Source organism: Scyliorhinus canicula, chromosome 24, assembly GCF_902713615.1.
Source record: "Scyliorhinus canicula chromosome 24, sScyCan1.1, whole genome shotgun sequence".
Classification (NCBI taxonomy): Eukaryota; Metazoa; Chordata; class Chondrichthyes; order Carcharhiniformes; family Scyliorhinidae; genus Scyliorhinus; species Scyliorhinus canicula.
Window position 1 is genome coordinate 5,780,949 of NC_052169.1, and position 26,991 is coordinate 5,807,939.

Genomic DNA, 26,991 nt, shown 5'->3' on the forward strand with positions numbered 1-26,991 from the left:
AAGGTGCTGACAGTGGCAGAAAGGTAGAGGGAGTTAGGTTGCAAATAAGCCATGATCTCATTGAACTTACCAAAGTGGTCATGAGCAGCACCTTCCAAACCCACAACCACTACCATCTAAAAGGACAAGGGCAGCAGATGCATGGGGAACACCACCACCTCAAAATGATCCTCCAAGTCACTGACCATCCTGATTTGGAAATCTATCACCATTCCTTCTCTGTCACAGGATCAAAATCCTGGAACTCCCTCCCTAACAGCACACTGGGGTGGACCTACACCACAGGGACTACAGCAGTTCAAGGAGGCTCCCCACCACCTTCTCAAGGGCAATTAGGGCAATGGGCAATAAATGCTGGATTAGGCAGTAATACGCACATCCTTCAAATGAAAAACAGAAAGGGGCAAAATGACATACTACAGTTCCGATATACCCAGGTATATAGCCATCTTTGATCAATAAGGTGTTTCAATGTTGAGCCTAAGTCCTATTTTACAGTCAGTAAGTTTTCACTAGCCCACCAGAAGGTGAATGAAATATACAAACAGAAAATACTCAGCAGTTACAAAGTTAACATTGCTAGTCTGTGATTCTGTCTACCTGATCCGTAGAGTATTTCTGCCACTTTCTGTTCATCCATCAGATTTCCAGCATCTGCACTATTTCCCTTTTTGTATTATATAGTGCCAGGGATAGGGTGAAGGTGTGGGCTTGGGTAGGGTGCTCTTTCCAAGGGCCGGGGCAGACTCGATGGGCTGAATAGCCTCCTTCTGCACTGTAAATTCTATGATCTATGAACAATAAGTCTAACACAACTATCCTCAGAACATAGGCATGAAATGTTAAAGGAATCACCGTTGAAATAGTAATGGCCTGCAAATGTGTTAATCGTTCTCTGCCAACATTGTTCCTGATTTGTAGACAAGGGCAGCACAATAGCACAGTGGTTAGCACTGTGGCTTCACAGCGCTAGGGTCCCAGGTTCGACTCCCAGCTTGGTGACTGTGCGGAGTATGAACTTTTTCCCAGTGTCTGCGTGGGTTTCCTCCGGGTGCTCCGGTTTCCTCCCATAAGTCCCGAAAGAAGTGCTTGTTAGGTAATTTGGACATTCTGAATTCTCCCTCTGTGTACCCGCACAGGCGCCGGAGCGTGGCGACTAGGTGATTTTCACAGCAACTTCATTGCAGTGTTAATGTAAGCCTACTTGTGATAATAAAGATTATTAAAAAATATTATTAGACTAGTATTTGGTAGAGGTCTAGCTTGTTGGGAGAAATATGGAGGGCTGTGGGGAAAAGGGTTAGACGAATTGGATAGCTTCTTCAAAGAGCTGGCAGGGGCACCATGGGCCGAATGGTCTCCTCGTGTGATGTCTGATTCTATATAGTCCAATACACGAATACACACACTGAGCTATTGTGGTACATCTGGTATTGGACAATGTTCAAGAGTTGTAGGCGCAGCAACATAAGATATGTAACTTGATACGGAGCTGGCGATGTTTATTAGCTCCGAGGCAGAGCTGTCGTTGAGTTGCCTGCTGACACGGGACTAGTTCTTTACCCGGAGCGGCTCTGTGTATCTCGCCTGGCTGCTATATCCTGAACACAGTGCCGCAGCCTGCGGTTGAGCGACGCCTCCCTCCATCCAGCCTTGCCCTTCCTGGACCGGATTCAGCACCGCGGACAGCTCCCAAGCAATTGAACCTCCTTTTCCCTTACCTCTCTCAGACGCTCTGCTAAATCCGTCCTCTTATCAGCTCCTGATCCTGACCAGAGGTTGTTAACTATTGACACTTTTTTAAAAAAAAAGACACATTGATGATTTGAAAGACTCCGGTCCCGAGGCAGAACAGCGTGGGGAGGTCCGCGGAGGAGATGGGTTCAATGCTGTACCTGTGCCTGCTGACTATTGCAACAAGTAAGTCCTTCATTTATCCCTCCTGGTTAGCAGAAGTTAGTCTGAACCCGTGCAGAATATGTAACTGGACGGGTTTGCATTGAGCAGTCGGGCAGGCTGTGAAGAATTCGTCTTATTTACATTGGAAACCGCGCGGGTCTCTCTCTCTCACACACACACACAAACACATTGCCTGTTGAAATTCTATTGCAATTGGGATCCGTGTGACTGCACCCGAACATTTAGGGTCAACTGTGAAGAATGGTCATTTTATGTATTTATTTATTCTGAGCCTTTTGAAGCAGAGGGAACTGAACGGGCGACTTCTGCCCAGCCCCAGGAGGGTGAAACTGGCAAATTGGTCAAAGAGACCATATGATAGTGACTTTCAGAGAAAGAATGAGTGGGAGAACAGACAAGGGGGGAGAAAAATACCTGCCAGGTCACCTCCAGGTCCAAAGTGTCGATCCTCCTTCGAAACCCGAAAGGGATGTTGAAATGTGCATTACTTTGAACGGTTTGGTTAAGATAGAATAACATTTGTGTTTCTCCCAGTCACTTTCAGTGTTGCAGTTTGGGAAGGGAGCAATGCTCTATATCAGTGTTTTCCAAACTTTTTTTCCCCGGACCCACTGTTGCCAACCGGCCGACATTTGGGACCCATGCCAACCAACACACGCCATGTTCTTCAATGCAAAATTGGAGCCTGCTTTGTCCTCATGATCTCACTCCAGTCACGTTCAGAGGAGGAGAGGGCAATGCGCATGTCAGATGCAGACTTCAGTCACATCCTTTGTGCCGTCTTCATCTTTATGAAAACGGAAAAAATCCAACCTCGCACATGTAAGTCGAAGTGAAATGCAATAGCAACAAAATGCTTGTTTTACTCAGCAGAGATGCTACACCAAAATGCTGACAGCGTCATGGGCTTTTGGCATGTTTTTAATGTGCTATCACAGGTCAGGTACAGCAGCGTAGTCTTTTAATTTGGAGTCAGCTCTAAGTTAATAACTGACTCTGGGGTCTCAACTGCGAAAGGAATTGTTCACCCACCACTTCTCTTTCAAAATTTGAAACGTCTCCTCTCATTTACCAGTACTTCCCTGCATATAACACGCATGGGCTTTGCATCCTTATTTGGATTGGCACAATTGACAAAACCATATATCAAGAAATCATCTTTATTTTTCTTTGTTCCCAATTTAAGTTTCTTCTTTGCAGGCTGTTAACCAGAGGTCCTGGAGCTCTGTACAGAGCCATCACTAGCACTGCTCTGTCCTGACCTGGACTCTCTTGAGCAGCTCTCTCCAGCAGATTCTGTTGTGATATCCTGTCCAATAGGTAAAGTGCCTATTAGATTCTCTTTAAGAAAATCATTCATCTTCACAGTCCGCTTGCCTTGCTTGCCAGTAACTGGAAAATGGAACCAAAATGCTCCATGATTTGCAGCAAAAACATATCCAATGTTCACGTAGGGGGCATTACCTGCTCTCTACTGCTGCTTCTGGCTGGAAGACTGCACACAGCCTCAATTATTTCCATTTAAGAGGTGCCAGAGACCACCATTCTCAATATAAAAGCCGGTAGAGGCTGTTGGCCACTTCTCCCACGATCGGGAACATTGCAGGAATGGCGTGACTGATTGGTCTGCGATCCTTCCAACACCCACCCGCAGGTCACGACCCACACTTTGAAAGACCCTGCTCTGTATAAATGCAGTTTACACTGGACTTGATTTGGATTGCACCAGGTCAATAGGTTAACATCTCTGAATTCACCACGAGCTCTGCTTCCTGGAACTCTCTGCCAACCGGGAGATTGCAATTCCAATTCCTTCTCTAGTGTCTTAGGGCACGTTAGAGAAGGAATGTACTACCCTCAGTGTATTACCCTGTATGAAGGTGACTACCTGGTTTGAAGCTTGACACCAGGTCACTTAATTGATTGAGTGCTCTCAGGATCACAGCTGATTAAAACAAATAAAGTAGAATCATAGTGTGTGTGTATGGGCGTGTGTGTGTGTCTATGGGTATGTGTGTGCATAGGGGTGTTGTACGAAAATGGACATGTGTGTGCAGGTATGTATGTTTGTATGGTTGCATGTGTGTGTATGAGTCCTTATGAGTGTTTGTGTGCACGAGCATCTGGATGTGTGTATGTGCATATGAGCACATATGTATGTGTGAGCCTGTTGGTATGTGTGTATGGGTGTCTGTGTGTGTATAGATGCATATGCATGTGTGGGTGTGTGTATGTATGGTTGTGTGTGTATGGGTGTGTGTGTGTGTGTGTGTGAGTATGTGTGCATACAAGTGTGTATGTGAAGGTGTATGTGTGTGTACGAGCCTGCGTGTGTGTATGGGCATATGAGTGTTTATGGGCATGCGTGTATATGAAATGAAAAATAAAAATCACATATTGTCACGAGTAGGCTTCAATGAAGTTACTGTGAAAAGCCCCTAGTCGCCACATTCCGGCGCCTGTCCGGGGAGGCTGGTACGGGAATCAAACCGTGCTGCTGGCCTGCTTGGTCTGCTTTAAAAGCCAGCAATTTAGCCGAGTGAGCTAAACCAGCCCCTGGCTATGTGTATGGGTGAGCATGTGTGTGCGTATGGACATGTGTATGTGCATTGGGGTGTTGTATGTGTATGGACATGTGTGTGCGAGTATGTTTGTGTGTGTGTGTATATGAGTGCTTATGTGTGTTTGTGTGCAGGAGCATATGGGTGTGTGTATGAGCACATGTGTGTGTATGAGCTTGTGGGTGTGTGTGTATGGGTGTGTGTCTGTATAGATGCATATGCATGTGTGGGTGTGTGTGTATATGATTGTGTATATGGGTGTGTGTATGGGTGTGTGTGTGTATGGGTGCGTGTGTATGTAAGTGTCTATGTGTGGGTGTATGTGTGCGTATGGGCACGTGCATGTGTGTATAGGCACACTGTGTATGGGCATGCATTTTTGGGTATGGGTGTGTATGTATGGGTGTGTGTGAGCCTATGTGTGTGGTTATGGATGTGTGTGTGCATGGGTTCATGTGCATGTATGGGTGTGGGCATGTGTATATGAGTATGTATGGGGGGGTGTTGTTATGATCTTCCCCTCCCCCCGGACTAGTGCATGGTCAATTCCAGCCCCACATGACCCAGAGTCGCAACATAATTGAATTAACCAATAATTCTTAGAAAAAGCCACAAGTTATTTTTGCTGCCCAACAATTACAATCACCAGGTTTGTAAATTCAAACACAAGGGACTGCATTCTCCATCAGCGGGATCCTCTGTTTCGCCTGCAGCGCACTCATGCCCATGGATTTCCTGAAAGCCTAGGGTGCCCACAATTGAACCCCATTGGCCGGCTGTTGGGATGGAGGATCACACTGCCAATGGGGCCGCACAACATCAAACAATGGGTGCGGTGGGACAGAGAATCCCACCCAATTACTTTTTATTTATAACAAGGAATATAATGAAATAGGCAGCAAATGCAACTAGTTAACTATTATCTAATTCCTAATCCCCCACATTAACTTGCTCTCACCCTCACATACACACACACACACACACAAGACAGACAAACATAGAGGCGAGGAGAGGGGTGAAAATAATAAGTAAAAGGAAAAATAGTCTTTGTTCAGATTGCTTGTCTTTAAGCAGATCTTCCTTTAAAGTAAGATTTCAGATCCAGGTCTCTGTTTGCCGCCTACTTGTGACAATAAGTGATTATTATTATTATTATTCATGGTTGATTCATTCATTCAGGTTCTCCGTAGGTTCAGAAATACATGAACTCATAGACTTTCTGGAGGGAGAGGGAGAGTGAGACAGGAAGAGAGAGGGAGAGAGCGAGAGCGAGAGAGAGGAGAGCAGGTCCTTTCCCCAGAGCGTCCAGGATTCAAAACTCTGCTTTACTTCGGTCTCTGGAAATCACCCCATCCAGGCAAGGTCCAATCACCACCTGTTACCGGACGGAATGAGGCCTTTTGGCCAATTCATTGACCACCAGCCAACCAATTGAACCGAGTCCCACCCCATCTCTCGGGGGCTGCGAAGTCTGAGTTCTCCTGTTCGAAAAGCCAGCACCATTTACCATGTTGCAACTTTTTGAATTCCTAATTCTCCCTGCTTCTTGATTTAAAGACACATGTCCATTAACCATCTCTGGATCAAAATGATAACAGCAAAAATAAAGGGGGAATAAGGGAATCATCAGGAAGAGCCCTTACAGCGTGTATGGGTGTGTATAGATGAGCATGTGTGTGTGGGTGTGGATGTGTGAGTGTGAGTATGGGTGTGTTTGTATGAGTGTGTGTGTGCGTGTCTGTATGTATAGGTGTGTGTGTATAGGTGTAGGAGTGCATGGGGGTATCTTTATATATGTGTGGGAGTGCATGGGCGTGTGTGTATGTATGGGTATGTGAGTATATGTGTGGGAGTGTATGGGTTTGTGTGCCTGTATGGGCGTGTATGTATGGGTGTGTGTGTAACTGGGTGAGTGCACATGTATGTGTGTGTGTATTGGTTCTGTGCTTAAATGTGTGTATGGGTGTGTGTATGAATGAGTGTGCTTATATATGTCTGGGCATGGGTATGTGTTTGAATGTGTGTGGGTCTGTGGGGTGTGAGTATGTATGAATATGGGTCTATGTGTGTATGGGTTTGTGTGGGTGTGCGTATGTATGCATAGGTGCGTGTGTATATCTGTGAGCATGGGTGTGTCTGTGTGTATGGGTGTGTGTGTATGTGTGGGAATGTGTGTGTGTGGGTCTGGGTGTGTGTGTGTATGTATGTCTGTGTGTATTGGTTCTGTGTGTATATATGTGTGTGTGTATGAGCATGTTGGGTGTGTGCATGTGTGGATATGGATCTATGTGTGTATGAGTGTGTGTGTATGTATGTATGGGGGCGTGTGCACAAGTGTGAGCATGGGTGTGCCTGTGTGAGCATGGGTGTGCCTGTATGTGTATGGGTGTGTGTGCATGTATATGTGTGTGTATTGGTTCTGTGTGTGTATATGTGTGTATATGAGTGTGTGTGGGTGTGTGTATGTGTGGATATGTGTGTATGTGTGTGCATATGAGTGTGTGTGTGTGAGTGTGTGTGGGGGTGTGTGTGTATGTGTGGATATGTGTGTGTGTATATGAGTGTGTGTGGGTGTGTATGTGTGGATATGTGTGTATGTGTGTGCATATGAGTGGGTGTGTGTGTGTGTGTATGAGTGTGTGTGGGTGTGTGTATGTGTGGATATGTGTGTGTGTATATATGAGTGTGTGTGTGTGTGTGTGTATGTGTGGATATGTGTGTATGTGTGTGCATATGAGTGTGTGTGGGTGTGTGTGTATATGAGTGTGTGTGGGTGTGTGTATGTGTGGATATGTGTGTGTATGTATGTGTGGATATGTGTGTGTATATGTGTGTGTGTGTGTATATGAGTGTGTGTTGCTATGTATGGGTGTGTGTATGTGAGTGTGTATGGGGGTGTATGTATGTGTGTAAATGTGTGTGTGTGTGTGTATATGTGTGTGTGTGGCTATGTGTGGATATGAGTGTGTGTGGATATGAGTGTGTGTGGATATGAGTGTGTGTGGCTATGTATGGGTGTGTGTGTGTATGTGTGTGTATGAGTGTGTGTGGCTATGTGTGGATATGAGTGTGTGTGGCTATGTGTGGATATGAGTGTGTGTGGATATGTGTGTGTGTGTATATGAGTGTGTGTGGCTATGTGTGTATATGAGTGTGTGTGGATATGAGTGTGTGTGTATATGAGTGTGTGTGGATATGAGTGTGTGTGGCTATGTGTGGATATGAGTGTGTGTGGATATGAGTGTGTGTGGCTATGTATGGGTGTGTGTGTGTATGTGTGGATATGAGTGTGTGTGGCTATGAGTGTGTGTGGATATGAGTGTGTGTGGCTATGTGGCTATGTATGAGTGTGTGTGGATATGAGTGTGTGTGGATATGAGTGTGTGTGGCTATGTATGGGTGTGTGTGTGTATGTGTGGATATGAGTGTGTGTGGATATGTGTGTGTGTGTGTATATGAGTGTGTGTGGCTATGTGGCTATGTATGGGTGTGTGTGGCTATGTATGGGTGTGTGTGTGTATGTGTGGATATGAGTGTGTGTGGATATGAGTGTGTGTGGATATGAGTGGATATGAGTGTGTGTGGATATGAGTGGATATGAGTGTGTGTGGATATGAGTGTGTGTGGATATGAGTGTGTGTGGATATGAGTGTGTGTGGATATGAGTGGATATGAGTGTGTGTGGATATGAGTGGATATGAGTGTGTGTGGATATGAGTGTGTGTGGATATGAGTGGATATGAGTGTGTGTGGATATGAGTGGATATGAGTGTGTGTGGATATGAGTGTGTGTGGATATGAGTGTGTGTGGCTATGTGTGGATATGAGTGTGTGTGGATATGAGTGGATATGAGTGTGTGTGGATATGAGTGTGTGTGGATATGAGTGTGTGTGGCTATGTGTGGATATGAGTGTGTGTGGATATGAGTGGATATGAGTGTGTGTGGATATGAGTGTGTGTGGATATGAGTGTGTGTGGCTATGTATGGGTGTGTGTGGCTATGTATGGGTGTGTGTGTGTATGTGTGGATACGAGTGTGTGTGGATATGAGTGTGTGTGGATATGAGTGTGTGTGGCTATGTATGGGTGTGTGTGGCTATGTATGGGTGTGTGTGTGTATGTGTGGATACGAGTGTGTGTGGATATGAGTGTGTGTGGATATGAGTGTGTGTGGCTATGTATGGGTGTGTGTGTGTATGTGTGGATACGAGTGTGTGTGGATATGTGTGTGTGTGGCTATGTGTGGATATGAGTGTGTGTGGATATGTGTGTGTGTGTATATGAGTGTGTGTGGCTATGTGTGGATATGAGTGTGTGTGGATATGTGTGTGTGTGTATATGAGTGTGTGTGGCTATGTGTGTATATGAGTGTGTGTGGATATGAGTGTGTGTGTATATGAGTGTGTGTGGATATGAGTGTGTGTGGCTATGTGTGGATATGAGTGTGTGTGGATATGAGTGTGTGTGGCTATGTATGGGTGTGTGTGTGTATGTGTGGATATGAGTGTGTGTGGCTATGAGTGTGTGTGGATATGAGTGTGTGTGGCTATGTGGCTATGTATGAGTGTGTGTGGATATGAGTGTGTGTGGATATGAGTGTGTGTGGCTATGTATGGGTGTGTGTGTGTATGTGTGGATATGAGTGTGTGTGGATATGTGTGTGTGTGTGTATATGAGTGTGTGTGGCTATGTGGCTATGTATGGGTGTGTGTGGCTATGTATGGGTGTGTGTGTGTATGTGTGGATATGAGTGTGTGTGGATATGAGTGTGTGTGGCTATCTGTGTGGGTGAGAGAGAATTGGAAAGGCAGAGTTCTGCTTCACTGGGAAAGAAGCCAGTTTTAATACTGCACTTTTCATTTAACTCACTGTGTTGGAACTGCCGACTCTGACATTTACAGCCATCGAGATGACGAAACTCCTCGCACACTGAAACCTTCAGCTGCTAATTGCCTACGCACCCAGTCCTGGTAAATGTAGCTTGAGGATGTTTCCAGAATGGTGTCTGAAATGTGATCAAAAATATAAAGGTGCCCAGCTGGGTTTCAGACACCATTCTGGAAACATCCTCAAGCTACATTTAGTTTTAAATAGTTATTTTAAATCAGATTTTTTTTTAAATTATCATTCTTAACAAGCTTTTATTTTTTTCAAATCCAAAACTACAGATTTGCCAATCTTATATCTCAGTTCGAGGAGTTGACTCTCTTGCCTCTTTCAGCTTCCAGCAGAGTCTACATCTGGTGCTTTGCTCTGTTCCTTTCACATTCCAATTCAAGAGAGTATCTCTCCTCCCTCAAGGGTGTAGTTCTACACAAACTGACTCAAATTTCATTCCTATTTGACAGGGTGCATTGACAACAATTACAGCCACTTTCATTTATGTAGTGTAGTCAAAGCTTTCTATCTCCTAAGATTAAGGAGTGGCACAGTAGCACGATGGTCAACACTGTTGCTTCACGGGCAACACGGAGGCGCAGTGGGTAGCACTGCTGCCTCACGGTGCCGAGGTCCCAGGTTCGATCCTGGCTCTGGGTCACTGTCCGTGTGGAGTGTGTGCATTCTCCCATATCTGCGTGGGTCTCACCCCCACAACCCAAAGATGTGCAGGGTAGGTGGATTGGCCACGCTAAATTGCCCTTAGTGTCCAAAGCTTAGGTGGGTTTACCATGCAGACACGGGAGAATTATATGGGATAGTCATAATGTCAAGGGCTTAGATGGAGGGAGTTCTTAAAATGCATACACTCATATAAAATGTATGCAGGGTAAAAGGCACATGGGACACTTGCCTTTATCAATCGAGGCTTAGATTACAAAAGCAGGGAGGTCATGTTGGAGTTAGAACATTAAAAAAAAATACAGCACAGAACAGGCCCTTCAGCCCACGATGTTGCGCCAAACTTTTGTCCCAGATTAAGTCAAAAGAAAGAATTAAAAACATGTTTGTCTTCTTTGGACACTTCCTTCAGTTCTAAAAGTACTGGAGGTGTGGAAAGCAGGCTATTTGACTGGGTGGGGCGGGTAATTCAGGAGGCCATGAAGCCTCCAGGAATACCTCCAACGAGAGTTGGCAACCTGACTAAGTTACACAACAAACACCAGGAGCCTCCACACTGTCAAATTGACATTGTTCAGCTGCCCCTCCCCAAGTTTGAGTCAGTGTCGATCCAGGGCAGCTGCTTTTACCTCCAAGCAGCCAGCTCCAGATCATTGAAGGGAGACTCACCAGAAAATAGATTGTGCTTGGGGAAGGAGATGGGAAAACGAAGAGCTTTATAAATCCGGAGCTTGTTGTAAAGAGAACTGTTTCTTTTTCTGCAGGAAGCCACAGTGCAGAGGTCGAGGAGAAACTTATGACTCACCTTCTGGATCCGAACAGGTACAATAGGCTGATTCGACCAGCTATCAACAGCTCGGAGCTGGTCTCTATCGTCTTTCAGGTTTCACTGGCACAGCTCATCAACGTGGTAAGTGGCATATTAACAACATGCATTTATGTCGTGCCTCTGGCATCGCACTCTGCTCAAAATTGGCACCGAGTGCAGAAGGAGATATTAGAACAGGTGACCCCTCAAACAGGTAAGTTAAAAGTAGTCTTGTAAAGGAGGAAGGAGGCAGGGGAGGGATTTGGGGGGAGAATTGCAGAGCTTAGGGCCCAGACCGTTAAAGGCATGACTGCTGATAGGGGATCGATGAAGAATTGCTGAAGAATTGATGAAGTGAGTTTATATACAGCAGTAGTCCAGATCCACCGACACACGATATCCACTTCTGAGCACTGGAACACGAGGGGGACATTTGAGCTTTGCCACGGCTACAAAGGGAACCAGACCAAAGGCAGTTTGCGCTTGGTGAAGATTCTCAAGGTCTGAAAGTGCAGATGAACTGAACTTTGGTCGATGATTTGACCCAATTGTGGACTTTGTTCAGCCAGAAGCACAGATTGCAGCTCAGAGGGTGAGACCTGATCAGACCAGATATATCTAACTGCTTAATGCCGAGGTGGTGATGTCCACAGTGTCAGTGGAATATACATTTAAGTGGGAGCAAGATCATACTTTGTCAAAATATGCGATCGTCATCTGAAATAATAGCCTGCTGGTGACAATAGCCTACTAAAAATTAGTTTTTGGATTGTGAGCATTTATGCCCATTCGTAGGGTAGTACGGTGGCGCAGTGGGTTAGCATTGCTGCCTCACGGTGACAAGGTCCCAGGTTCGATCCCGGCTCTGGGTCACTGTCCGTGTGGAGTTTGCACATTCTCCCCGTGTCTGCGTGGGTTTCACCCCCACAACCCAAAGATGTGCAGGGTAGGTGGGTTGGCCGCGCTAAATTGCCCCTTAATTGGAAAAAATGAATTGGGTACTCTAAATTTATTTATTTTTAAAATGTATGCCCATTCATGTTTGCTCCAGGCGTTTAACACTGCAATGAAGTTACTGTGAAAATCCCCTAGTCGCCACTCTCTGGCGCCTGTTCAGGTACACTGAGGGAGAATTCAGAATGTCCAATTCACCCAACAAGCACGCCTTTCGGGACGTGTGGGAGGAAACTGGAGCACCCGGAGGAAACCCACGCAGACACGGGGAGAACGTGCAGACTCCGCACAGACAGTGACACAAGGCGGGGATTGAACCGGGACCCTGGCGCTGTGAAGCAGCTGTGCGAACCACTGTGCTACCATGTAATACCCTTTACAAGGCCGTTAAGAGTCGCTCCGGACATGTGGGCACTGTAAACACATGTACGTCAGCCTGGGTAAGGACGGCAGATTCCTTTCCTGAAAGGAAGTTTTTTAATGGCAATCTAGCAGCTTTACGGGCACTTATACTGATGGGAGCTTTTCATTTTCAGTTATTTTAAGGTGAATTCGCAAGCTATTATGTGACTTCCTCTACCCACCAGCTTGTTGTAAATAGGTAAATGCCCGCATTAAGGTGACAGATAAAGGAATGTCAGATAAGAACTTGCTCACTATTTTGGCCTATAGCAATTGTTTATCAGAGATATTGCTTTGTAGTGTTTTGAATCCAGATTAAATGGTCACATCTAATGTTTCAAAATCAATACTGCCGTTCACTTTGGCAATGTATAACTATCCGCAAAGGCTGGAGGCTGGGCGACATCATAATTCAATCGTCCTGACAACCCAAAAGCTGAGCCAATGAGCTGCCCCGCTGTATTTTCATCCTACAATTAAAGAAAGACCTCGCCCTAATGCAGCACCTTTAATTTCCTCACATTAAACCTTGGAACGTCACAACCCATGAATTACGTTTGATGTGCAGCTACTGTTGTAACACAGGGAACCACAGTGTTCAATTTATACACAGCAAGCTCCCACAAACAGCAGTCATAAGTAATCATAAGATGTAGGAGCAGAAGTAAACCATTCGGCCCATCGAGTCTGCTCCGCCATTCGATGAGATCATGATTGATTTGATGTAATAATCCTCAACTTCACTCTCCCCCCTTATCCCTGTAACCCTTGATTCCCTCACTGATTAAAAATCTGTCTGTCTCAGCCTTGAACATACTTTTAAAAAAAATTTAGAGTACCCAATTCATTTTTCCAATTCAGGGGCAATTTAGCGTGGCCAATCCACCTACCCTGCACATCTTTGGGTTGTGGGGGTGAAACCCATACAGACACGGGGAGAATGTGCAAACACCACATGGACAGTGACCCAGGGCTGGGATTCGAACCTGGGACCTCGGTGCCGTGAGGTTGCAGTGTTACCCACTGCACCACCGTGCAGCCCCAGCCTTGAACATACTTAATGACTCAGCTTCTGCAGCTCTCTGTGGTAAAGAATTCCACAGATTCACTCCCCTCTGAGAGAAGAAATTCCTCCTAATCTCTGTCTTAAATGTTATGTTCTATGCATATGGACGATAAGGGAATAGTGTAGAGGGACTTTAGAGGGGTTTCACAGGACGGCGCAACATCGAGGGTTGAAGGGCCTGTACTGCGCTGTAATGTTCTATGTAAATATGTGACCCCTTACTCTGGGATTATGCCCTCTGGTCCACAAGGGGAAACAACCTCTCAGCATTTACCCTGTCAAGCCCCCTGAGAATCCGATCTGTCTCAATAAGGGTGGCCTTTCATTCTTCTAAACTCCAATGAGTACAGGTCAATTTTCTTTCGTGGTGTTAGTTGACAGATAAATACCAATCAGGCACCAGGGAAAAACCCCCCAGATCCTCTCTTACAGTGCCCAGGGACCAGTTTAACATTTTAGCTGAAAGGAAGGACCTCTGACAGTACAGCACTCCCTCAGTGTCAGCCTCGGTCAAGCAGTCAAGTATCTGGAGCTAAGCATGAATCCACAGCCTCTGACTCAGAGTCAAAACCACTGAGCCGTGGCTGAGGCTTAATTACCTCTGCAATCAAATAGTAGTTGAGGATTGCCTTCTGGCATGATGCGTGCAAGGGGTTGTCGGTGTTCCTTCCCCACACACAGCCTCTCTTCCCCTCCTGAAGGTGCTGCTTCACGCGGGCTTATAGTTTTGCAGGCATCTCCTCTGATCTTTTGCCCAAGTGGCTGGTCCTGTAACATGTGCCCAGATGGTGAGTATCGGCTGAATATTTGATCGAGTGAGTGGAAACAGCGAGATAGAACACTCCTGGGGATTCCTGTTGGATTTGGTGACACCCATGTAGAACCTAGGCCATTGAATAACCGCTGTTCCTAGCTGAGGTAGGTCATCGCTGCACAGACTGGGATTCTAACCATGTTGGCATTGTAATAGTGTATCAACCTGGGGCTACACGCTACTGTACATATAGGCTTCAGAGGGGTTCAAGTATGTGTAAAACCATTTCATGACATTTACAAATATTGTTCATGTTAACTCTACCTGTTCCCCCCCCCCCCCCCCTTTGTGTTTAGAACGAACGGGAACAGATAATGACGACAAACGTCTGGTTGAAACAGGTTAGTACCTCTCAAAATGTTTTGCTAATGTGTGCGAATGGCCACTCACAATATGGAGACTGGATCACTACAACTTGTGTGCTCCATTCTAGGAGTGGAATGACTATCGGCTACGCTGGGATCCTGAGGAGTTTGAAGGGATTCGCAAGCTAAGGATACACGCTACCAAAATCTGGCTCCCAGACATTGTATTGTACAACAAGTAAGTTCAAAGCTCATACACCAGAAGGGGGAAAAAAGAGACATTTCTATAGCATCTTCCATGAACTCTGGGCATCCAAAAGGACTTTATAGGCAATTTTATTTAATTATTTTATAAAATTTAGTGCACCCAATTCTTTTTTCCAATTAAGGGGCAATTTAGAGTGGCCAATCCATCTAACCTGCACATCTTTTGGGTTATGGGAGTGAAATCCACACGAACACGGGGAGAATGTGCAAACTCCACACAGACAGTGACCCAGAGCCGGAATCGAAACCGGGACCTCGGCACCATGAGGCTGCAGTGCTAACCACTGCGCCACCACGCCGCCCTTAATTAAATACCTTTAAGGTGTGGTCACTATTGAAATGTGGGAAACGCTGCAGCAATCTGCGCACAGTAAGATCCCACAGACAGTAGGCAAAAGCAAATTACTGCAGATGCTGAAGAGTGGACAATCTCAACTGGTCTGACAGCGTCTGTGGAGAGAGAAGGGAGCTGACGTTTCGAGTGTTGGATGAACCTTTGTCAAAGCTTCGGCAAAGAGTCATCCAGACTCGAAACGTTGGCTCCCTTCTCTCTTCACAGATGCTGTCAGACCAGTTGAGATTGTCTGGCCTTTTCTGTTTTTGTCCCACTAACAGTAATTTGATGCAAACTAGATATTTGTTTCCTCTTGTCGATTAGGGAATAAATATTTGCCCAATGAGAACCCCTATAATTCTCCTTTGAAATAGCATCGTGCTGTCTTTTAGGCCCAGCTTAGAGGACGTACCTCATCTGGAAGACAGTGCAGCATTCCCTCAGTACTCCATCCGAGTGGAGTGTTGTGCTCAATTGTACCTATCCATGTCCCGTACTGATGTAATGGAAATTCAACAACTCCTGGGGCAAATTGTGAAAGCAGTAATTCTGCGTAACATGTTTCAACTTTGCGAAGAAGTATTAACAGCTCATACAAAATGCTTCTGTTAAGACATTGTTAAACCATTAAAATAAACTGAAGCCTCTGTTGAATAGAAAATGGAGGGACTGCATGTCAAGACATTCATAGAGTATTACAGCACTGTAGAAGGCCACTCAGCCTGTGCTAGCTCAATCCAAAATGAGTCCCACCAACATGTTCCCTCCCCCAAGACTTTGTGTCTTCCTCTGCTTCAAACGTTCCTCCAATTTGTGCCTTAAAATTGCTACCAGCGGCTGAAAAGCTCCAATAACCATCAGTGAAAAGAAATGGCTCCTAAACTCCTGCATTAACAGTGATGATTGTAGCTGTGAGGAGGGATTGGGGGAGCTGGTTCTCCTTGGTACAGAGGAGGCTGAGGGAAGATTCAAAATGAGTTGTACAAAAGTGTGAGGGGCCTGGATAGAGGGGGTGGGCAAGGCTGATTTACTTTAGCAAAGAGATCAGTCACAGGTAGGGCATAGATTTAAAGTAATTGGCCGAAAGGTTAGAAGGGTGATGAGGAAAAGTCTTTTCACACAGAGGGTTGTGGGGGGGGGGGGGGGGGTCTGTAAATCCCTGACTGAAAGGGGGTAGAGGCAGAAGCCCTCAACCCATTTAAAAGCTGTCTGGTTCGACACATTAAGTGCTGAAACCAGCAGGAATATGGAACAAGTGCTGGATTAGGTTGGGGGAGGGGCTCCGTTTTCCAGCCAGTACAGACGCGATGGGCCAAATGGCCTCTTTTTGTGTTGTAAACTTTCTATGATTATTTTATATAATGAAAACATGCAGGTGCTTTTTTTTTAAATTATGCATTTAAAATTTCACCGGAGATGGCCCTCAGGGGAAGCAGCAGGCACATTTCTGACGCACAATATGTGATCTGCCCCACTCCAATTTATTTTCTTGTCCCCAGGCGCCTCCTTTTATTCATACTCTCTGCCTTCTTTATCACTTCCCTCTATTTGTGTCTGCTAACCTTTCTCTCTCGTTGTAGTGCTGATGGGACCTACGAAGTCTCTCTGTACACTAACGCCATTATCTCCTTCAACGGAAGCATCTACTGGCTGCCGCCTGCCATCTATAAAAGTGCCTGCAAGATTGAAGTGAAGCATTTTCCCTTTGATCAGCAGAACTGCCCCATGAAATTCAGATCATGGACGTACGACAACTCCGAAATCGACCTGATCCCCAAAACTGATGCCGCGAGCATGGACGACTTCACCCCCAGCGGTGAGTGGGACATAGTGACACTCCCCGGGAGAAGGAACACAAATCCATCCGACCCGTATTATGTCGACATAACGTACAATTTCATCATTCGAAGGAAACCCCTCTTCTACACCATCAACCTCATCATCCCATGTATTCTCATAACCTCTCTGGCCATTCTAGCCTTCTATCTCCCGTCAGACTGTGGCGAGAAGATGACTCTGTGCATCTCCGTCCTATTGGCACTGACTGTGTTCCTCCTGTTGATTTCCAAGATTGTCCCTCCAACATCCTTGGATGTTCCATTGATTGGGAAGTATCTCATGTTCACCATGGTGCTGGTGACGTTTTCTATCGTGGCCAGTGTCTGCGTGCTCAACATTCACCACCGCTCCCCCAGCACACACATCATGCCCCAGTGGGTGAAGACCATTTTCCTCGATAGGCTGCCTTCCCTCCTCTTTATAAAGAGGCCTCAAAACAACTGCACCAGGCAAAGGTCACACAAGTGCAGGAACAGCAGCCTCTGCAGTGGGCACATGAGCCCCGAAGAGAAGAACTCTGCTTTCTTTATAAACCCAACATCCTCCAAGGTTTTTGACTTCAATTTGATGGAAGCGTCCGATGGCTTTAGCTGTCGTCAAGACGCAAGGCTGAGAACATCCACAAAGTACCCAGCCGAGTTGCAGGATGCTCTCGACGGGGTGAAATTCATCGCGGATCACATGAAGAACGATGATGAAGATCAAAGAGTGAGTGTGATTTGATTGAATCAAGTGGGACCGCAGATCCCCAGGTTTTATTGAGATGGTATCCCTGACCCAATGATAGAGTGATAGAAATGATAGAGTGATCATTCTTCTGGTTTCTAGCAGCTCCATCCCCCATCAAGTTTTGGACACCTTTATGTCGGATATTTTTAATTTTTGAGTCACTAAACATTCCCAGAGGAGACCTTGTGGCGCAGAGGGTAGCATCTCCAGAAGGTCCGGGTTCGAGTCCTACGCCAAGACTTAATGGCCACGGAAGGTGCGTTCATAACTCGGCCAACCAGTTGAGTGTGTCAACCTGCCAATCCTTCCAAACATGCCAATGCCTGGCGGTAAGAATGCCACACTTGATGTGGAGTGGAGCCCCCTCAAGTTATATACCTTGGCGACAGACGAGTGACCTGTTCCAGGAATTACTAGCTAAGGAAATAGATGAAAGTTTGCCTTAGTTCACTATTGGGTGCGGAAAGAGAATTGGAATTAGCAAAATGCCCAGATCCACATATGATGTGGAGATGCTGGCGTTGGGCTGGGGTGAGCACAGTAAGAAGTCTTACAACACCAGGTTAAAGTCCAACAGGTTTGTTTCAAGCGCAAGCTTTCGGAGCGCAGCTCCTGAGGAAGGAACAGGGCTCCGAAAGCTCATGTTAGAAACAAACCTGTTGGACTTTAACCTGGTGTTGTAAGACTTCTTACAGATCCACATAGATTTGGCTCTGGACAATATGTGGGCCCTGAAATGGTCATGGGCTCACCTCACCAGCTACCCTTCCAGCCCCTGTCCCCTGCCCGACTTCACAGAATTGTCACAATGCAGATGTAGGCCATTCAGCCCATCATGTCTGGACTGGCCTAGTAGCCTGCCTCCGATCACAGAAACTCTTCATATTAACAAGATCCCCACTTGGTCAATGCTGAAAACAAGGCAATAACTCAAGACAAGCTCAGTCAGCTCAGAAAGGGGAAACCGAGACAGACTTGGGATAAGGGTTGCCAAAGAACTTTCACACAAAGAGAACCTGAACCCCGACAATACCTGGTTTCAATCCACCACCCCCGTGGATAAACTAGTCTGGGATATCCAGTCCCGTCGAACTCCCAAAGAAAATTCCAGATAGGCGGCACAGTGGCGTAATGCTTAGCACTGCTGCCTGACGGCACCAAGGACCCTGGTTCCATCCCGGCCCCGGGTCACTGTCCGTGTGGAGTTTGCACATTTTCCCTGTGTTTGCGTGGGTCTCACCCCCACAACCCAAAGATGTGCAGGATAGGTGGATTGGTCACGCTAAATTGCCCCTTAATTGGGAAAAATTAATTGGGTACTCTAAATTTATTTTAAAAAAGAATATTCCAGATATGGAAAAAACACTGCCATTTTGCAAAACTAAAGGCCCCATTTATTTATAACTAGTTGATGTTTGGATTTATATATTTTTTAAACTTTTGAATTACAAAATAGAGCGCTGAGCAGGTCTTGTGTCTGATGTTCCTGAGTTAGTGGCCATCTTATTTAGTGGGAATCACTTTTCAGATAATAAGCTTCTTCATTGATTGTGTCCATTAGTGACACTTAAGTAGTGGAGTTCAAAAAATAAATTATTCCATTCCTAAAGTTAAAAAGCCAATTCATGGTCTCCACAAAAGAAACATACATGATTCAAGCTGTTAGAATTTTTTGAGGAGGTAACAAGGAAGTTAGACAAAGGAGAACCAGTGGATGTGATCTATTTAGATTTCCAGAAGGCCTTTGACAATGTTCCGCATAGGAGGCTGTTAAATACATTAAGAGCTCATGGTGTTAAGGGTAAGATACTCGCATGGATAGAGGATTGGCTGACTGGAAGAAGGTAGAGAGTGGGGGTAAAGGGGTCTTTTTCAGGATGGCAGCTGGTGACTAGTGGTGTGCCTCAGGGGTCAGTGTTGGGATAGTATTGAGGAAGGACTTGGACAGGCTAGGAGAGTGGGCAAAGAATGGCAGATGGACTACAATGTGGAAAAATGTGAGGTATGCACTTTAGTTGAAAGAATGGAGGCATAGACTAGGCATGGAAAAGCCTTAGGAAAGCAGAAGCACAAAGGGACTTGGGAGTCCTTGCTCAGAATTCTCTTAAGGCTAATGTGCAGGTTCTGTCAGCAGTTAGGAAGACAAATGCAATGTTAGCATTCACGTTGCAAGGGCTAGAATAGTGATGTATTTCTGAGGCTGTATAAGGCTCTGGTCAGACCCAAGCAGGCCAGCAGCACGGGTCGATTCCCGTACCAGCCTCCCCGGACAGGCGCCGGAATGTGGCGACTAGGGGCTTTTCACAGTAACTTCATTGAAGTCTACTCGTGACAATAAGCGATTTTCATTTTTCATTTCATTTGGAGTATTGTGAGCATTTTTGGATCCCGTCGGAAGGAAGGATGTGCTGGCTTTGAAAAGGGTCCAGAGGAGGTTCACAAGAATGATCCCTGGAATGAAGAGCTTGTCATATGAGGAACGGTTGAGGACTCTGGGTCTGTACTCGTTGGAGTTTAGAAGGTTGAGGGGGGATCTTATTGAAACATAGGATACTGCGAGGCCTGGATAGAGCGGACATGGAGAGGATGTTTTCACTTGTAGGAAAAACCAGAGGACACAATCTCAGACTAAAGGGACAATCCTTTAAAACAGAGATGAGGAGGAGTTTCTTCAGCCAGAGGGTGGTGGATCTGTGGAACCCTTTGTGGCAGAAGGCTACAGAGGCCAAATAACTGAGTGTCTTTAAGACAGAGATAGATAGGTTCTTGATTAATAAGGGGATCAGGGGTTATGGGGAGAAGGCAGGAAAATGAGGATGAGAAACATATCAGCCATGATTGAATGGTGGAGCAGACTCGATGGGCCGAGTGGCCTAATTCTGCTTCTATTTCTTATGGTCTTACGATGACAAGAAAAGGGATTGCACCGCATCTTGTGCTAGAAATGCCGAGAAGCAAAGAAGTGAGATTATTCCAAATGTTTAATTAAAGGAGCTTTGCTCATTACAGTAGTTTATCCAGTTTGCTCCCTCACAATAACCAACCCCATTGTAGTGGGATTAACAGTTACTCAGTAACCAGTTTGTGCAGAAATACCAAATGATGGCTACGAAAGGAAATATAAATGAGAGTATGGCACGTTGCAGATTTTCTGTCACATTGGGGCTGATGTGGATTGTTGGGGAGAGGTGTGAGCTTTAACTGCAAATTGGGAAAAATGTTCCACTTGTTCAGCATGAATATCGCTTACTTGATGAGCACTAACTGCGCCAAGAATTAAGCAAGTATTTATTAAAGATAGGAGAGATTGAGTGCAAACCTAAATCTCGCCCTCAAGTCACGGAAGGCGGTATATAATTCTTCTCCCACATGAGATCAGAGGGATGGCTCTGATGAATGCTTCTCTCTCTGATTCTTCACGAGCCTTTGCCAGAGGCTTTGACTCGCTGATTCAAATTGAAAACCAGCAGTTGGAGGTTTACTGGAGTCAGCGAGTCAACATTTCCCAGAAGGATTTTCAGGCAGCATTGAGCAAATGTTAACATCTGCATAAATATACCAGGAAAACATTATAGAACCGCAGGACCATAGAATCTCTACAGTGCAGAAGGAGGCCATTCAGCCCATCGAGTCTGCACCGATCCTCTGAAAGAGCACTCTACCTAGGCCCACTCCTCCACCCTATCCCTGTAACCCCACCTAACCTGCGTATCCCTGGACACTAAGGGCCAATTCACCTCAACCGCACATCTTTGGACTTTAATGAGGGAAGTAACAAAATTACACTTTGAACACAATGCCGATAACAAACAGAAATTTTATTACATAGACATAGAATTTACAGTGCAGAAGGAGGCCATTCAGCCCATTGAGTCTGCACCGACCCTTGGAAAGAACACCCCATATCTCCACACTATCCCCTATCCCCTAACCCAGTAAGCCCACCTAACCTTTTTGGACACTAAGGACATTTTAGCGTGGCCAATCCACCCAACCTGCGCATCTTCGTACTGTGGGACGAAACCGGAGCACCCGGAGGAAACCCACGCACACACAGGGAGAACGTGCAGACTCCGCACAGACAGTGACCCAAGCCGGGAATCGAACCTGGGACCCTGGAGCTGTGAAGCAACTGTGCTAACTACTGCGCTACCATGCTTCCTTCATAGAACTGATTAAACATAAAGATGCGATCTGCCACTAACTACGTTCAGAGAGACACCATGGATGACCCCAGAGGTCTAAAGGTTCCCACTCTCCTGTGAGACAATCAGAATGTTACAATGGGCATTGGACTGACTCCTCTGATAGGAAGGTCAGTAATCAGAGGACACAAATGAAAGCTAATTAACAACCAGAGGGGTAGATGAGGAGATTTTGTTTTGACACACTGAAGTGGGATGATAAGATTATTACACATATAAAATGTAACATGTTACACTTTTTGGAATGCAGTGCCTCGAGAGGGTAGTGGAAGCAGATTTAACAGGAAGTTTCCAAAAGGGAAGTGCTTGAAAAGGGAATATTTGAGGGGGAATGGGGAAGAGCAAGAGAAGAAAGACAAATTGGATAGCTTTGACAAAGAGCCTGAAATGGTCCCCCTTCTATATTGTAAGATTCTATGGATGGTGAAAGAAAACACAATCAACCAGTGTTCCCTCTCTGTTCAGTTAACTTTCACCAGAATGCATAGATCAGAACTTGCCTGCTTGCCTGGCAGTCATACCCTCTGCAAATAATACCCGGCCAGTATTGCACATCAACTTTGGCTCCTGAGGTTATCTTTTTTATTATTCATTCACAGAATATGGGCATCGCTGGCTAAGTCAGCATTTGTTGCCCATCCCTAATTGCCCTTGAGAAGATGGTAGTGAGCTAGTTCTGGAATTGTTGCAATCCATATAGTGTAGGCACACCTGCAATACTGTTAGGGAGGGTGCCCCAGGATTTTGACCCAGCGACAGTGAAAGAACGGCCGATATATTTCCAAGTCCGGATGGTGAGTGACTTGGAGGGGAACCTCCAGGTGGTGGTGTTCCCCATGTGGCTGCTGCCCCAGTCCTTCTATGTGACAGAGGTCACGGTTTTGAAAGGCGCTGTCTAAGGAGCCTTGGTGAGTATCAACAGTGCATCTTGTAAATGGTACATGGCTCCCACTGTGCGTCGGTGGTGGAGGTGGATGGGGTGCCAATCAAGTGGGCTGCTTTGTCCTGGATGGTGCTAAGTTTAAGTGTTGTTGGAGTTGCACTCATCCAGGAAAGTGGAGAATATTCGATCATCTTCTGACTTGTGCCTTGTTGTTGTGGACAGACGTTGGGGAATCAGGAGGTGAGTCACTCTCCGTAGAATTCCCAGCCTCTGCTCTGCTCTTGTGATCACAGTATTTTTCAAAAAAATATAAATTTAGGGAACCCAATTTATTTTTTTTAAATTAAGGGGCAATATAGAACATAGAACAGTACAGTACAGCACAGAACAGGCCCTTCAGCCCTCGATGTTGTGCTGAGCAATGATCACCCTACTCAAACCCACGTATCCACCCTATACCCGTAACCCAACAACCCCCCCCTAACCTTACTTTTTTAGGACACTACGGGCAATTTAGCCTGGCCAATCCACCTAACCCGCACATCTTTGGACTGTGGGAGGAAACCGGAGCACCCTGGAGGAAACCCACGCACACACGGGGAGGGCGTGCAGACTCCGCACACACAGTGACCCAGCCGGGAACCGAACCTGGGACCCTGGAGCTGTGAAGCATTTATGCTAACCAGCATGCTACCGTGCTGCCCCATGGCCAATATAGCATGGCCAATCTACCAAGCCTGCACATCTTTTGGGTTGTGGGGGTGAAACCCACGCAGACACGGGGAGAATGTGCAAACTCCACACGGACAGTGACCCAGAGCTGGTTTCGAACCTGGGACCTCGGCGCCGTGAGGCAGCAGGGCTAACCCACTGTGCCACCGTGCTGCCCTGTGATCACAGTATTTATACGGCTGGCCCAGTTTAGTATCTTGTCAATGATAACCACCCAGGATGTTGACAGTGAGGGATTCAATGATGGTAATATCACTGAATTTCAAGGCACAATGGTTAGGTTCTCTCTTGTTGGAGGGAGATTGAGAATTGGTTTGTCACCTGTCAGCTGATGAGGGCCCTTATTCCCCCTGTCAGGATATGGCCTTTGAAGAAGCCTTTAAACAGTAATTACAACTGAAGTAGAGGGAGACTTTCCTCAGGCAGTGGAATACAAAAGAGTGAGATTCAAGAGAGGTGCACAAAAGCTGAAGGAGACACTGTGTATAAAAGAAAATGACTGCACATCGGAAACAAGAATAGAGCGAGTGCTGGGAAAACTCAGCAGGTCTGGCAGCATTTGTAGGGAGAGAGGAACAGAGTTAAGGTTTCGAGTCCCTATGACTCCTCTTCAGAGGTGAAGAGAAGGAGCAGTGTGGTGAAACAGCTGGAACTGAGTCGAAGGTCAGTGATTGGTGGGAACTGGGAGAGATTGCAACAGAAATGTAGCAAAGCCTAACAACAAGTGACAGATAGGGCGGCAAGGTGGTGCAATGGTTAGCACTGCTGCCTCACAGCGCCGAGGACCCGGGTTTGATCCCGACTCTGGGTCACTGTCCATGTGAGGTTTGCACATTCTTCCTGTATCTGCGTGGGTTTCACCCCCACAGCCCAAAGATGTGCAGGTTGGGTGGATTGGCCACGCTAAATTGCCCCTTAGTTGGAAAAAAAAAGAATTGGGTACTCTAAATTTTTTTTTAGAAAAAAGAACAAGTGACAGATGGCCCAGTGGGGGAGGGAGGATTTTCGCGTTGGGACAAAATATGTTTGGAATATATTTTTTAAGGTGGAGGAGAAAGAAGAACCAGCTGTTCCATCCTCTCTTATGCAGCATATAATCCATCACATTGTTCCCTCTCTTTAGCTCTGAAGAAGAATCATGCCGACTCGGAACATTAATTCTGTTTTCTCTCCCTACGGGTGCTGCCAAACATTTTCTAACATTCTCTGTCCTTGATACAATCTGTGGCCTTGTTTTGTATGGCGTGAAATATAAAAAAATGTAAGTGAAACTGGGATAGCTTGGGGGGGGGGGGGGGGGGGGGTGGAGCTGCTCCATGTGGGAATAAGGAACCTGATGTAACTATCACTAAGTATATAAAAGTGTATTGGATGTCTTGTCTTCCAGGTGACCGAAGATTGGAAATACGTGGCCATGGTGATAGATCGCCTCTTCCTCTGGATTTTTATTGTGGTTTGTGTTCTGGGGACGATCGGATTGTTTCTACAACCGTTTTGCCAGTCACAGTATCACTGAGCCCTGGTGGATCACTGCTGGTGGACACAAACGCAGGGCCTTTTAAACATGGAATGCCCTGTGCGAGAAAGGTGAATGGTCCAAAAATGATGTACATGCTTCATCTGTCCTCCAAAAAGCCCTCCCTTTATCGGCAAAATGTCTGTACTATATCAAGAGGCATTATTATATGAATTGTAGCATACCTTTGCCTTAATTATCAACTTTTATTAAATACGCAAGGCTTTGATTTGATACAAGATACTTTTGAATTTAACTTTGTAAATTTTTTTTCCAATTTTTGACAGCTGCATTGTTCTAAATAAACTCTAACACTGTAAAAAGTTTGTGATTCTCTTTGTGTCGAACTTCAAGAAGAAAGAACTTCCAACCATACAGTCCTTTAACGTTGCAAAGTTCTTTGACTACAATTACTTTTTTCAAAAGAAGGGTAGACAATTCAGACAAATGGAACAGCAATTTATAAGCAGCACTTAGCCACTCCTGGCAGTATGTTTAAAAAAGGCATACATTTATATCTTGCCTTTCATGACCAGCCAATACAGTTCATTTTCAAGCGCAGTCACTGTTGGAAACACAGCAGTCAAATTGCACACAGCAAGATCCCACTAACTGCAATGGACTAAAGACCAGGTTATCTGTTTTCTTTTCGTGAAATTGGTCAGGACTCCGAGGAAATACCCCTGCTGTTATTCAAAATAGTGTCACGGGAACTTTTTTTGATTTTTCCAATTAAGAGCCAATTTAGCGTGGCCAATCCACCTACCCAGCACATCTTTGGGTTGTGGGAGTGAGACCCCACGCAAACACGGGGAGAATGTGCAAACTACACACGGACAGTGACCCAGAGCCAGGATCGATCCCGGGTCCTCGGGACATGAGGCAGCAGTGCTAACCCCTGCCCCACTGTGCCGCCTTTGTCACTGGAACTTTTATGTCCCCCTCAGAGAGCAGCCAACAGCTTAACCGACGGGCAGCACCTCCGACAGTGCAGAACCCCCCTCAGCACTGCACTTAAAGCCTGAGTTATGTGTTTACATCTCTGAAGTGTGGCTTGAGCCCAAAACCTCCTGAACACAGAGGTAAGAAAGCTTCCTTAATTGTGACAATTAAAGGAATAGCAATTGCTTTTGATGGTTTTGATGGAGTGTGATGAATGTAGGAATTTCAGATATATTTGGTGCAACATGGGTTAAAAACTTCCCTGGAGTGAAACCTGAACTAATGAGCTTCAGATTCAGAACCAAGAGTACTGCCCACTGAGATTCAGCCAGAGAAACTTTCCCCGACCACAGTTTCCATTCATTGTCAGCAGAATCTGCCTTGGAGATACTAACCTATAATGGGCCTCAGGATGTGTCTGTACAGCAATTAGAGACACAGCAGTTACATCACAGCAGAACACTGTGTTGTGTGTTCCCTGGTATAATGTTCCTGTCCTTTGTTAAAATTATTCATTCAAGTGATGTGGGCATCGCTGGCTAGCACAGCATTTATTGCCCATTGCTAATTGCCCTTGAGAAGGTGGTGGCGAGCCACCTTCTTCAACCGCTGCAATCCACGAGGTGTAGGTACACCCACAGTGCAGTTAGGGAGGGGGTTCCAGAATTTTGACCCCAGCGGCAGTGAAGGAACGGCCGATATATTTCCAAGTCAGGATGGGGAGTGACTTGGAGGCAAACCTCCAGGTGGTGGGGTTCCCAGGTATCTGCTGCTCTTGTCCTTTGAGACAAGAATGGTCGTAGGTTTGGAAGGTGCTGTCTAAGGAGCCTTGATGAGTTCCTGCAGTGCATCTTGTAAATGGTACACACGGCTGCTACTGTGTGTCAGTGGTGGAGGAAGTGAATGTTTGTGGAAGGGGTGCCAATCAAGCGGGGCTGCTTTGTCCTGGATGGTGTCGAGTTTCTTCAGTGTTATTGGAGCTGCACTCATCCAGGCAAGTGGAGAGTATTCCATCACACTCCACACCCATGCCTTATAGATGATTATCATAGATTATCATAGAATTTACAGTGCAGAAGGAGGCCATTCGGCCCATCGAGTCTGCACCGGCTCTTTGAAAGAGCACCCTACCCAAGGTCAACACCTCCACCCTA

At 45.9% G+C, this 26,991-nt stretch overlaps 1 protein-coding gene across 1 annotated transcript; it reads left to right on the top strand.

The window, feature by feature from the left end:
* Positions 1 to 1,522: 1,522 nt before the first annotated feature.
* On the top strand, positions 1,523 to 25,399 carry LOC119956913 (neuronal acetylcholine receptor subunit beta-4-like). The gene is made up of 6 exons (XM_038784478.1): positions 1,523 to 1,920; positions 10,806 to 10,951; positions 14,382 to 14,426; positions 14,519 to 14,628; positions 16,572 to 17,538; positions 24,767 to 25,399. Exons 1-6 carry the CDS (start codon positions 1,878 to 1,880, stop codon positions 24,893 to 24,895), a joined length of 1,440 nt encoding a protein of 479 aa, XP_038640406.1. The 5' UTR covers positions 1,523 to 1,877; the 3' UTR covers positions 24,896 to 25,399.
* Positions 25,400 to 26,991: the final 1,592 nt, after the last annotated feature.